General features: G+C 42.9%; 1 protein-coding gene across 3 annotated transcripts in view; it reads right to left on the reverse strand.

Annotated features, from left to right (window-relative positions):
- The window catches only part of cux1b (cut-like homeobox 1b), a 62,162-nt gene that overhangs the window by 18,272 nt on the left and 31,842 nt on the right, over window positions 1–12,048 (reverse strand). For all 3 annotated transcript variants that reach the window (XM_012917144.4, XM_004543639.6, XM_004543640.6), the window contains exons 7-14: window positions 10,354–10,430; window positions 9,369–9,435; window positions 4,846–4,894; window positions 2,474–2,578; window positions 973–1,161; window positions 666–724; window positions 337–379; window positions 70–166 (exon numbers count right to left, since the gene is read on the reverse strand). In XM_012917144.4, the coding sequence (XP_012772598.1) occupies window positions 70–166; window positions 337–379; window positions 666–724; window positions 973–1,161; window positions 2,474–2,578; window positions 4,846–4,894; window positions 9,369–9,435; window positions 10,354–10,430 (686 nt within the window). The remainder of the gene's footprint in view (window positions 1–69; window positions 167–336; window positions 380–665; window positions 725–972; window positions 1,162–2,473; window positions 2,579–4,845; window positions 4,895–9,368; window positions 9,436–10,353; window positions 10,431–12,048) is intronic.

Here is a 12,048-nt window from a genome sequence, read left to right on the forward strand (position 1 = left end):
TTTTTTGTTTTGTGAAAGCAGTTTGTCCGGTGTCGATGAACCCGGTCCTTACAGCAACATAAGACTTACCGCTGAGCTCGGTGTTGGCGATGCGCAAAGCGGCGCTCTCCGATTGAAGACTTCGGTTCCTCTCCAGTAACAGAACCTCCAGGGGTTTGGATGAGTCCTGGCAGAAAGGAGATCAGAAACAGAGGGGGAAATTAAAGCTTTTGACACAGCTTTTCTCCAGCCTCTCCTCTCAGATGGTCATGTTTACTGATCTAGTTGTGCAATTTTTGCTTTGTCAATAACTTAGTGGCTGCAACCTCAAGTCTACAGTCTGCTGCTTAGTCTTACCTGCACAGAGTCGGATGCTCCAAACTCCATAGCCTTGAGGATACTGAGAAAGGAGGGAGGGAAAAAAAGCAAGCATGAGAAAACCGCCAAATATACACAAACACACAGGATGCTAACTTTTCTATGTCTTTCTTTTTAATGACAAAGAGCGAGACTGACGATACAAAACTACAAACACAAAGGCTTCGCCTACGTAAGGGCACCCAATTGAGTTACCCACATTAAATGAAGAGACACATCTTCTGTTTACTGCACGTGTCTAAAGACATCAGACTCGTGCAATAAACAGATCTGTACAGGACACACAAATGCCTGTGTTCACTCCTCACCTCAACTCCTTCTTCACCTCCTCATAGTCAGCTTGCTTCTGCAGCTTCTCCTCCAGCTCCTACACATTGCAAAGATGCAACAAAGACAATTAAAACAATAATACAAATCAACACTTGGATCTCAGTAGATCCTGCGTTTCTATTATTTACTTAACTCTACACAACGAAGGGTGTAAACTGGTGAATAGGGTTAAGCAAACGGGAAAAAGACAAGCTACGTAAGTTAGTAAAACTTACGTAGCTTGTCATTATAAATGAAAAGTTAAAGTGGCTTCCAACCAAAATCAGATGTTTGTTGCGTTGGTACCTTCAGAACTTTGGATTTGCTGCTAAGCTGCTGTTCCAGCTGTGAGATCTGGGAGCTGGTGGTCTCTCGGAGTTTGGTCAGGCTGGCCTGCAGTCTCTGCACATCTTCCACCAGCTGGGCAGTCTCTCTTTCTTTGGCCCTGAGCTCCGCCTCCAGATTTGAATGGGACGCCACCTCTTCCAACTGTTCCTAAAGTCCAAAAAGTTAGGCAGTTTAATTGAGTAAGTCTCCAGCCACATATAGTCTCAAGTTCTATCAAATGAATAATTTCATCAGTGGATGTTTTGTGTCAAACAAAGCTGATCAATATTGATTATCTTGTCAAAAGGCTTACTTCTTCAGATTCATAGCCACAGATGATGCAATCAATCACAATCACTTCATACCAAAGGAAAGTAGATAACTTTGGCGGAACAGTAGTAGCTGTACACTAACCCAAGTCCCATGTCTGCAAGCTATTGGTTAAATCCAATAAATCAGTTAATCCATATACCAATCACATCTTACTTCTTAAGGAAGCTTAACTGGTTACTCCAGCATCTGACCTTTAATACCAGTGACTAAAGTCTATCCATAAAGTGAGGCTTAAAGCTATAGTCACTAGGGAGACCAGGGCACGGCAATAATTACTGTGACCAAATGCAGTGAACCAGCAATCTGGTCTGCCACCACTCGCAGTCAGTTGCCATCTTTAAAGCAACTTGCATTAAGATGGTAATAAAAAGGCAAAAAGACTCTTGCTGTGATCAGTGTGTAACTGAATGGGTTGATTTGGCAATTACATAAAATCTGTTTGTGATAATGGTGATCAACTGTGGCAAATCTATTGGCATCTACATACAACGAAACTCACATTATCTACTCGTAATCAGAATTCAGTCAGAACCTCATGGATTTGTAACAGAAATGAAAATGTTCCTCCACAAATAATGATATAGTTGCTGCAGGACAGTGATTTAAAAATGATGATGTGCACAACCTAACATATATACAGAAATATAACCAGAAGCAGGCAACCACTTGAGCCAAGCTCCCAACTGCAGAGACGGGCAGCTGAGTTGCGTTTATCGGCACATGCTCGCTCAGACTGCCAACACATTGCAATCAATCTGTCTGTGTTTAAAAATTAAATGGCAATTATTTGCAAACCTTCACCAATCTGTCAGAGTGATGGCAGTCGGTCCGAGCTGGACTGTGTGTGTTTGGAGACAGGCTGCCTCCCACAAGGGGATCTGTGCAGTCGCCTTGCGATCAAAAGTGGTCTGCTAAAGGTCGATGGTGTTGCATGCTCAGCCTTTGGATGATCAGTTTGTTCCAGCAACGACTTGCAAAAGATTTATTTAAATCACTGAGCAACCGCCTATTTTTCCTAGTGGCAAAGAGGTTGCCACCCTATTTTTACTCTAGTGTGACTGAGCCATTAATCAGTCTGTCAGTGTAGCATAAAAAGGCCAAGCTGATCTTTAGCCTATCAATCCAGTGAATGAGTGAAACGTGTTACCGTGTTTGGGTCAGCCTTGGCCGGGCTGCTGAGCTGCTGGGATTGGTTGCTCAAGGACAGCTGCTCTCTGACTGACTCTGCCTCTCTCTGAGCTGCTTCTGCTCGCTGGAAAGAAAAAGAAAAGGAGAAACGTTCAGGGAAAATCCTGTGTCGCAGGTTCCTACAGTTAAAACACTATTAATCTAAAGTTTAACGCAGATCACTTCTGTGTGAGTTCAGTGTTAATTTTAATGTACACGCTTTCCCGTTTTCCCTACTCAACCTGTCTCATTTTTTCCGCTAGCCCTGGAGAAAAAATTAAAGAGCTATTTAACACATCCTTCGAGACAGACAAAATGGGAATAGTGAGCCCAAGAAAGCGGGAATAAAAGTTTTTGTTCATATGCAAAACCCCTCCCCTTTTACTCTGTTTAAAATCTGTCAAATCGGTGACCGTTGCTCATTGACAGCAAAGACATCTGTGAAGGAGAGGAGTACAATGCTGAATGCACAACACTAGCAATCAAACTGAACAAGTTTTTCAGTACACAATCTTCTATCAGTCAACTGCACTTTTTATTTGGAAAGCGAGTCAGCCCCTTTCAGCGTAAATAATGATATACTTCAGAGTGGAGGGTGGCTGGAAATGCGATGTACAAATTTAGAATGACAACCAAGAGCGAACATTTCCTTAATTAAAAATCTCAAGTTATTCCTGAGCATTGAGATGACACCCGCTGCCTGGTGTTTACTGCTAAAGTGCCGTGCTCCAGTAGGGAATCATCTACCACGCCGGCCAACTTGCCATCATTAGGAGTTACAGGGAGCCGATTCCACAGTGTTCCTAATTGCAACCATATTGAGAGCTGTTATTGACTGGGTGGGAGTTGGACTGCTAGTTGCAAAAGAAAATCCTGTTTTCCATTTTCTTCTTATAAAAGCATATAAAAAGTCTGTGACTGAGCTGGAGGCCATGCTGTCATCCTCTGTAAACCTCAAATCAGAAGTGTGAATAGAGTGTGTGTTTGTGTGTGCGGCATTATAGTCGGAGCGTTAACCTTTAGGCTAATATTAACATTACATGCCTATGCTACCCCTTTAACCACAAATCATACTCTTGGGCTAATAATGAAAGTTAACAACAATGACATTAACAGATACCACAGGAATATTTACAACACGAGGGCAGAGGGCAGACCGGGGGGCTTATTTCAGCTGGATGGGTTTAGTAGGTGTGTAATAAACAAGCAAAAGAAACAGCAACCCTCGCAGTGATAAGCAAGCCACATCTCATGGATTCTCAATAGACAGGAATATTTCGATATTTTTAAAGGTCTATTTTTCATGTCAACAAACCCACAATAGAAAAAAGACCAAAACCACCTTTCTGAGATTCTCTCAGCAACAGGCCCTCATGCTCTTTATGAAGGTTAAAGAACAGTTTCTTTAAAAAACAAAATAATATCCAAAAAATTATGCCCACTGTGACCTTAATCAAACCAAAGCACACTGTGCAAGTGTACTTATTATAATAGCTTATTAGAAATAATATTTATACAGCAAAGTGCTTCACATATTGGATAAAACCACACATTAAATATGTTTCAATGCCCCCGACTTACACAATTTCAAGCATATGGTCTTAAACACACCAACAATAAAAACATTTGTGTGACCAATATCGTAAAAATAAAGCGCAAGTATTTAAGAAAAAGTTAACCCGTTTAGCAGACATTTAAAACAAACCACAGATTTCTGAAGGATTTCGGAGACAATAAGGAATCCAAAGTTCAGCTGCCAAAACCTCAAAGACTCAATTTAAAGTAAACGGTTAATCAGAGATCGACTGTCATCACAAAACACTCAAAATAAAAAGCAGGAGCCTGGCCATGCAGGACTTTGTATGCGATTCATTGAATTCAATTAAAATGAACGCTAAACCTCACTGCAATTAACATGGAGGGGTGTCAAACACAAGGCTCGGGTGCTACAATCAGCCCAGCAAAGTAAGAGATAAACAATTAAAGGACAGAAAGTCCCTATCAACTATTTTTCTGTTGACAAAGTTTCTTTTCTTTTTTTTTCTTTTTTCTTTTTTTTTTTTAAATGGGTCCACAATAAAATAAAATGACACACAGTGGATGTGTGTTAGCACAATAAAAAACTTGTTGGTGGTTTGGTCATGTCACATTTGTTTAGAGGAAGCTAAAATATAAAATATCACTAAAATAAATTGTTTTAAATCGGTTTACCTCATGTTTGCCTCCACAACAATTTCAGCCAGCATTTGTTTGGTCTACAATTTAACAATGAAACTTGTGAAGACAACTTGGACAGTGTTGCACTTAAACAAAAAAAAAAAATACTATTCAGTATTAAACCGAGCGGGCTACCTGATTGGCTCTTTCCAGGTCTGTCATCAAGATCTCAATCTCATCCGCCCTAAGAGACAGAAAAACATGTGTTGTTACTTCAGATAAATGCACAGAGGATATAAAAAAAACAAAAAAACAAATATGGATAAATGAATGATGATGACTCGCAGAAAGAGAGGTGCACAGATTTAGAGCATCCCGGTACGGTGTCCATTGAGCTACTGTCTAAATTTCACCTTAATCCATTGATTGTGAACTCCATAACCCAAACAGCTTGTATATGTGCGTGCATACATGTATTTAAATGTGTGTGTGTCTATGAGTGTGGGTGTGCACATGTAAGCCCCTAAACCCAGGCCACACTAAAACAGAGGGATTACATTAATAGAGCTCTAAGTCCTAATACAGCAGACTAATCTGCTATGAAGCTGTGTGATTGTGTCTGACTAATGGTCTGGATGGAGGCCATGGTTCACCTCTCACTTGCTAGAGGTCAAACAGCAAGAATACATCCCCGTAATACCACCTCTCATTGGACTTTGGGAAAAATATTTTAAATAATCCCTCCATCGTGAGAGACGTGGATACCTGGCACTTTTCTGTGAACAATGAGCGGGAACTGAAGAATACAGAAGCGCAGCGAATGTTAATATTTCGTAATGACGACTTTAACTTTGAGTTAAACTACAATTGCCTTTCTGTTTTTGAGTTTTCAACATGCGTGAATATGTTTCCCAGCACGAGGAGGCTTTGGAAATAGTGACCTCACCGATGGTCTATAACGCAATGCAACGACATGGCATAAATGCGTGCGTGTTTATTTAAGACATTCCTCGCTGATAAGAATACGCGAGTGGCACCGAGTGGAAAGGCGTGAGGCGCATATGTGCACTGCGCGTCCATTAAGACCTTTTGATTTTATTGCAATCTTTTGATAGTGAACCCAGTAGCCCACGCAGCTTTTGTATTTGTGTGTCACAGTATGAGAAACAGTGTTATGTCCCATAGGCTTGAGTACTACTGATTTGAATGTGTTTAACAAAACAGACACAGTTGATATTAGGTCAACATTGTGCCACAGGCAATGCAGCAAAAAGAATCAGATGTGGGTGGGAGAGCTTTTCACTCTCCGCTTTTATTCTTTCCCTAACAGTTAAAAGGATCTAGTATGTATTTAAGCAAACATAATAGTACACTACCTCAACAGCTTTTATCCCGTCTTAAGCTATAGTGTGCAGGACCCGCAAGCGCACTCAAATCGCGCACCCGCGCACACAAATGTTAAGGTCAGAGAGCCAACAAGCTAGAAAAGCTTGTAATGGAGAGCGTTTATGGGTAGTAATGCAACCCAAATACACCACCGCTCCTGCTCCAAATGTGATCATTTAATCAAAGTACAGATGCACAAAGTCTTCTTAAATAACCTTTGGATTTGGCTGTATTTGGGAATTATAAAGGCAAAGCTAGAGGCTGAGGGCCAAAGCAGATCACAGGGAAGGGATTTTCTGCATATCCTGATACAGTCAGTCAGTCAGTCAGTCGCTGGGCAGGGCAGGAACTGTCCGTGGCCCGCCAATGCACCCGCTGGAATGACTTCATCAAACACTGGAGAGTAAATGGGGGGGGGGGGGGGGGGTCCTTCGTGATGATAAAGTCTGATTTTATAGCACCCAAACTTATCTATAAAACACCATACAGCAGCCACAGGGAGGAGCTATAGAGTAGATACACAGCCAAAATGGAAAAAGCACACAATCAGCGCACACTCAAACACACTTGCACACACTCTTTTGTACCATGAAAGCCAATGGGTGCACCCAGTGACATCAGTGAGTACTATAGGACTTCTGAAACAAGCCCAGAGCCTCTGAGGCCCTACTGTACTTCCTCCATCTCAGACAGGCCTTTTCATCTCCTATCATCTTCTCTCTTGCTCCTCACTCAAGCGCTCCTTTTCTTTTCCACCCTTTGCCTGCCTCCATCCTTTCCCCCTCAACCGTTGCCTTCCCATCGCCCTCCACTTTTTTCACCCCCTCCTTTCATCTTTTTCTTCCTTCCACCTCCCCTCTCTCATCTTTCGCCCTCTCTTCCTCGGCCTCTGTCCTCGGTGCCAGCAGGATATTCCCCTGATTTAGATTTTCATTTCCCTCCTCTATCGCTCTCTTATCCCCTCTTCCTCGCTGAAGCCTCCGGCCCCTGGCTCGCTTTTTGCCCTCCAGCTTTCATCACTCCATTCCTTTTCTTTCCTTGGCTTTCTCCACATTGCGTTTTCACAGCGTGTTACCTTGGGGATTTCAAGGAGGCTTAAAAAGAAGCTAGCTGTGAGACCGTGTCTGTGTGTATGTTGTGCGCCATTTTGTGTTGTTGTGTGCTTGGGCTGGACACAGGAAAGAAAGCCCTATTGACCGGTGCCTAATTATCGGCAATTAAACGGATTTTAACCAAAATGTTATCAAAGCCTCCTACATGCAGATAAAGCTATGCGCAAACATACAGAGGAGTCTCCGCACACTCAGCTCACACACTCACACACACATACACACACAAAGCATCCTGTGGGGCTGGAGATCAATATATCATTAATCTTTAACAGGGACTAAACGGGTAAAATGCGGCCAAGCCAGACCCTCACAGCGTCGACACAGAGAAGGGGGGGGGGGGGGGGGGGGGGGCTACGCTACATCTGCAGGCCCGCCTCCCGCTGAAGCTGAGACTCTCCGGGCGCTGCAATCATCGACCAAATTCTCAGGGAGTGTGTTTGTGTACGTCCACGGGTGTTTGTGAGAGTGAGTTAGTGCTTATTTTAAAAGGCAGATTACCCAAATGCAGCGAGAGGATGGGGGGGATTTGTCACGCAATGTCCTCCTTAGTGAAAAGTTCAGAGCGAGTGTGTGCGTGTGTGCGCGTTTGTGTGTGTGTACCCGCACGTGTCTGTGCGCTTGTGAGGAGAGAAGCGCATGATATGTATGTATGCGTTTGTGTTTCGCAGTGCCAAAATGTATGCAGTTAAAGGGTTAAAAGTTGTGTTCAGCCAAACACTGGCGATTTGCTCAGCCAAGCAGTAAACGGGGGAAGGACTCCAAGGACTGGGAGGGTGCAGGGTTAGAGAGGGTTTGTGTGTGCTTTAAAGCGTTGCATTAAAATTTCAGATCACAGCACGCCACATAGTCAAGGACCCTGACTGCCTCGGGCTCACGAGTGAGTGAGCGAGCGAATGAGTGAGTGTATACTTGTACGTGTGTGTGTGTGTGTGTATTTATGTGGGTGGGCATGTGTTTATTAGCTTCTGTAAGCAAATGGGACCTACTATAAGTGTCTTTTCAAAAAGTGTTTTCTTCTGACATAAAACGAAGAGACAAGGACGCCAAAAGAAAGCGTAAAGAAATGTAGGAAGAAAAAAAAAAAAAAGAAGAAGTGCAGGAAAGGGGACAGGGGGAGGGAGGGCCTTCTGATAGACTATGAAACATATTGATTAGTGCTATTACACCGCGTGCAATTTCGTCCTGTGGTCTTTCCTCTCACACTAAAAAAAACCCAAACACCTAATGCAGGAGACAAACGACAAAGTGTGCGAGTGAGCGAGGTAAGAGGGAAAAAAGGAAAAAAACAGGGAGAAAAAAAAAATTGTGAGGAAGACAGAAGAGGGATCGATTTGTTTTTAACAGCCAATCAATTTAACAACTCTGTTAATGGAGAGGCACAGTGAGTTTGGGGCCAGGTAAATGGGATGGGGTGGCGATGGTGGTGGTGGTGGGGTGGCCTTAAAAGCCAAGTTGATACTCTCCCGTACTTTGTGTATGAACACAGGATGCCCTTGACCATTTTATTATCAGTCCCTGGATTTAGCCAAAAGAGCTCATATTTCAGCCAAGGCAGGGTGATCCCCCCCTTCCCCGGAAATGTAATTTTTCAGCTTTGCGTATGCGATTCTGGTGCTCACGAGGTTCTGGGTCCTGCTGCTAACCCAGAGGGAACGAGGAGTGTGAATGTCATAAAGTGCCACTTCACAGTGCGGAGTGCTGACATGGAAAAGCTTCTGTTCTCATCCTCAACACTACTATAAGATCAATAATGATAGATGCCCAAAGCTCGACTGAAGCCATCTCATCTTACAGGTCCTATTAGAAAACATATGTAGCTTTCAATCTGGCACCTCTCTATCAAGTCTCTGATGAAATCTGAAAGCTCTTTACCCCATTAAGACATCAGGCGCCTATATAAGACTTATACGTACATATCAGGTCTTAATGGATTAAACAAAATCACACACACATCCGCGCGCACAAAACAAACTCTATTTTGATGTTTTAGTTTGGCTGCAGAATACATTACAATCCCTTTCAGTATTTACAGTGCATGGGTAATGCCGGGATTTGGAGGCTGCTGGCTGTTGTGGGAGAAAATCCAGCTGTTAGGGAGAGAAGGGGGAGTTTCCATGCAAGGAGATTCACTAAACAGGATGATTATGTCAGGAGGAGAGTATGGAGGAGCCAGAGGGGAGAAGTCACCCGCAAACACACATAGATCAGTGAGGCACGTACTTTGCTGTGGATTCCTCGTCATACTTTGTCTTCAAATCAAAGAGCTCGGCCTGAGTTGTTTCAAGTGCTGCAAAAGACGGTGAGAGACAGTTAAGGGTTTTCCTGGTGCAAAGTGAGCTGAAGAAGCAGATCCAGACATGAGCGATACTTTTTAAAAGAGCATTAAAGGTGTAAACATTATCTTTGACAGCTTCTTACTACTAAAGTCTTATTTCACACGAGAAACTTTGGCATTTCTGTTTCTCAGTGATGACAGCTGAGATTTTCTTAGATCTCCAGGCCTCGCAGACACCTAGTCCAGATGTGTCAGATTAACTATGAGTGTTAAACATAATAATCACCAGTAGCTGTTTTTTTTTTTTAAACTCATTTTCACGATGGGTGAACATTTATTGAGAAATAGAGAGGAATAGAGGGAATCTATTATGATTTCCTTTTTTCTGTCACACAAAGGTGGATGATCACATTACAAATGACAAGTTTTAAGTAATATGGTCGGTGTATGTGGATGTAACCCCTATGAGCCCAAAGCTCCGGTTAAATATATTCTTTTTTTCTACTTTGGGATCTGCATGATATCACTGAGAGGGGATATCCTTATATGGTCATCTCGGGAACGCAGCTTTGCCTGGGAGCACAGACGCTCCACCCACCTGATGTTTCAACCCTTCTATTTGTCAGTCTGAAGAAAGCTGGATTAAAGGGAGGTGGAAGGGAGCTAAAACAGCTTGTTTCAGGACAGCAGAATACAGGGCTTCACGGGTTTAAGGTAAACAAAGATGACGCTGAACTTTTAAATCATACAAAGCTACTCTACAAAAGTACAGGGATAAAAATATGGAACTGGAGATTAATATAATAAGTCCCCTTTAAGAAGTTTTCAAAGGCTTAATAGCCAGCCCAACTACACTTTCAGTGATAAGAGCACTTTATCTAAAGGTGGGTAAACAATCCCCAGGTGTGTACAGGCTGCGTAGGCTGGTACCTGTCTGTAGGGACCGGGCTTTCTGTTCGGCCTCCTCCAACCTTGAGGACATGGAGTCCTGGCTCTCCTGGAGTTTCCTACAAGAGACCAGGTAGCAGAAAGTCACAGTCAGTCAAGAGATACTGAGTCAGTAAATTCTGAGCTCACACTTTGTGGCAACTGCGACTATTCTCTATTTTCCCACCATTTCTGAAGTGTTTTCCACCCTAAAATCCTCCCAACACAACCCACTCCTCATTAAGCAGCCCTATTAGGCAGGAATGTCTGGCCACTGGGGCACACTGCACCCAGGGGGGAGAGAGAGAGAGAGAGTGCGCGAGGCTTGACTAAGGGAGAGGGGGGAGGGGGCGACAGAAACCACAAGGATAAAATAGATTCATTCTTAGCATATAAAAAGTTGGGCTCTGCTGAGAAATTGCCACTGCGTGTAAAAACATCAATAATCTAGCACAAAGATGGTCTTTATGGCACTCTTTGATGCCCCCCTTCCCCGCCAATCTGTCTCTCCTGTCATCTCTATTTTTCTGCCCTCTACTTCATCCTTTCATCTCCCTCACTCTCTCTACCCTTCGCTCATTCCTTGCAGGATGAAATGCATCGGAGGTGCCATCCATTTACTCCCCCCCCCCCTTCTCTCTCAGACACAGGAAGTCAGCTCACTGCAGACAGGAAGGGGCCCATAAAACACTGACGTACAGGAAATACAATTGGACAATTGATCTTCTACTGTACGTATGAAAGGGACAGTGAGCTTTAATACAGCTTCGTCAAACAAACGAGATGACTGACAGGAGGAAAACGTGCTTTGTAAAGTCCATTTCATATTAGTAAACTGTATACGTCAACTTGAAATGAGGACTTTCATCAGAGGGATGGTGTTTTAAAGACTGCAAGCAGCTTGTAGCTTGGAGAAAATCCATAGCGTTCAGTGCATCGGGTCTCATTCGCTTAGAATTACAGCGGAGACTGTTTGGAGTCAGTATATCATTACTAAATCTGCATGGTGAGAGTGCGATTTAGTAGTAAAACTGCATATTAACATGCTTGAAGAGGAACTCCATACTGTGCAGCTGAGCACTTGTGACACGCTGAATTTAATCTGTTAATTCTGTCGGTCTCAAACTTTCATTTCATTGCTGATAAAAACGTTCAGGTCTGACGCATCCATCAGAGCTTTTTTAGCTCTTGTTCTCCCTCAGTGAAAATATGCTGCGTCTTTAAGCCCCGAGGCTGCAGCGGCTAATCACATGAAGCCTCATCACTCAGATGTCTGCACATCTCTTTTTTATTTGATTTGATTACTTCAAAATAAGAGCACACATTATCCAAGTTAATATGGGATCACAAGATAGCTTAAACTAGTTACTGTTTTTTGGGATCCAATGTAGAAGCAAAGGAGCCTGAGTTAGTTGTTACGTGAAACAATATTCCTGCCTCAAGTCCATTATACTTTAGGCCAAATTGGCCCTTTTCTGGAAAATGGCAGTATTAAAGCATTTTAGCCTCACTAAGCAGTTTTTTTTAAATGTCCCTAAAGCATCCGGAAGCATTTTTTGAGCTTATTACTGCCCCCGTCTTCCTGTACACCTGAAAATTACACACTTTAACAAAAAAAAACAAACCATTGTATTGAAATAAAGTAGTCTTTATCAGCAAAGCATATTTTTGCACAGCAGAGGCCCATGGCAGCAAAAT

The sequence above is a fragment of the Maylandia zebra genome, linkage group LG14 (assembly GCF_041146795.1).
Source record: "Maylandia zebra isolate NMK-2024a linkage group LG14, Mzebra_GT3a, whole genome shotgun sequence".
In the NCBI taxonomy this organism is placed as follows: Eukaryota; Metazoa; Chordata; class Actinopteri; order Cichliformes; family Cichlidae; genus Maylandia; species Maylandia zebra.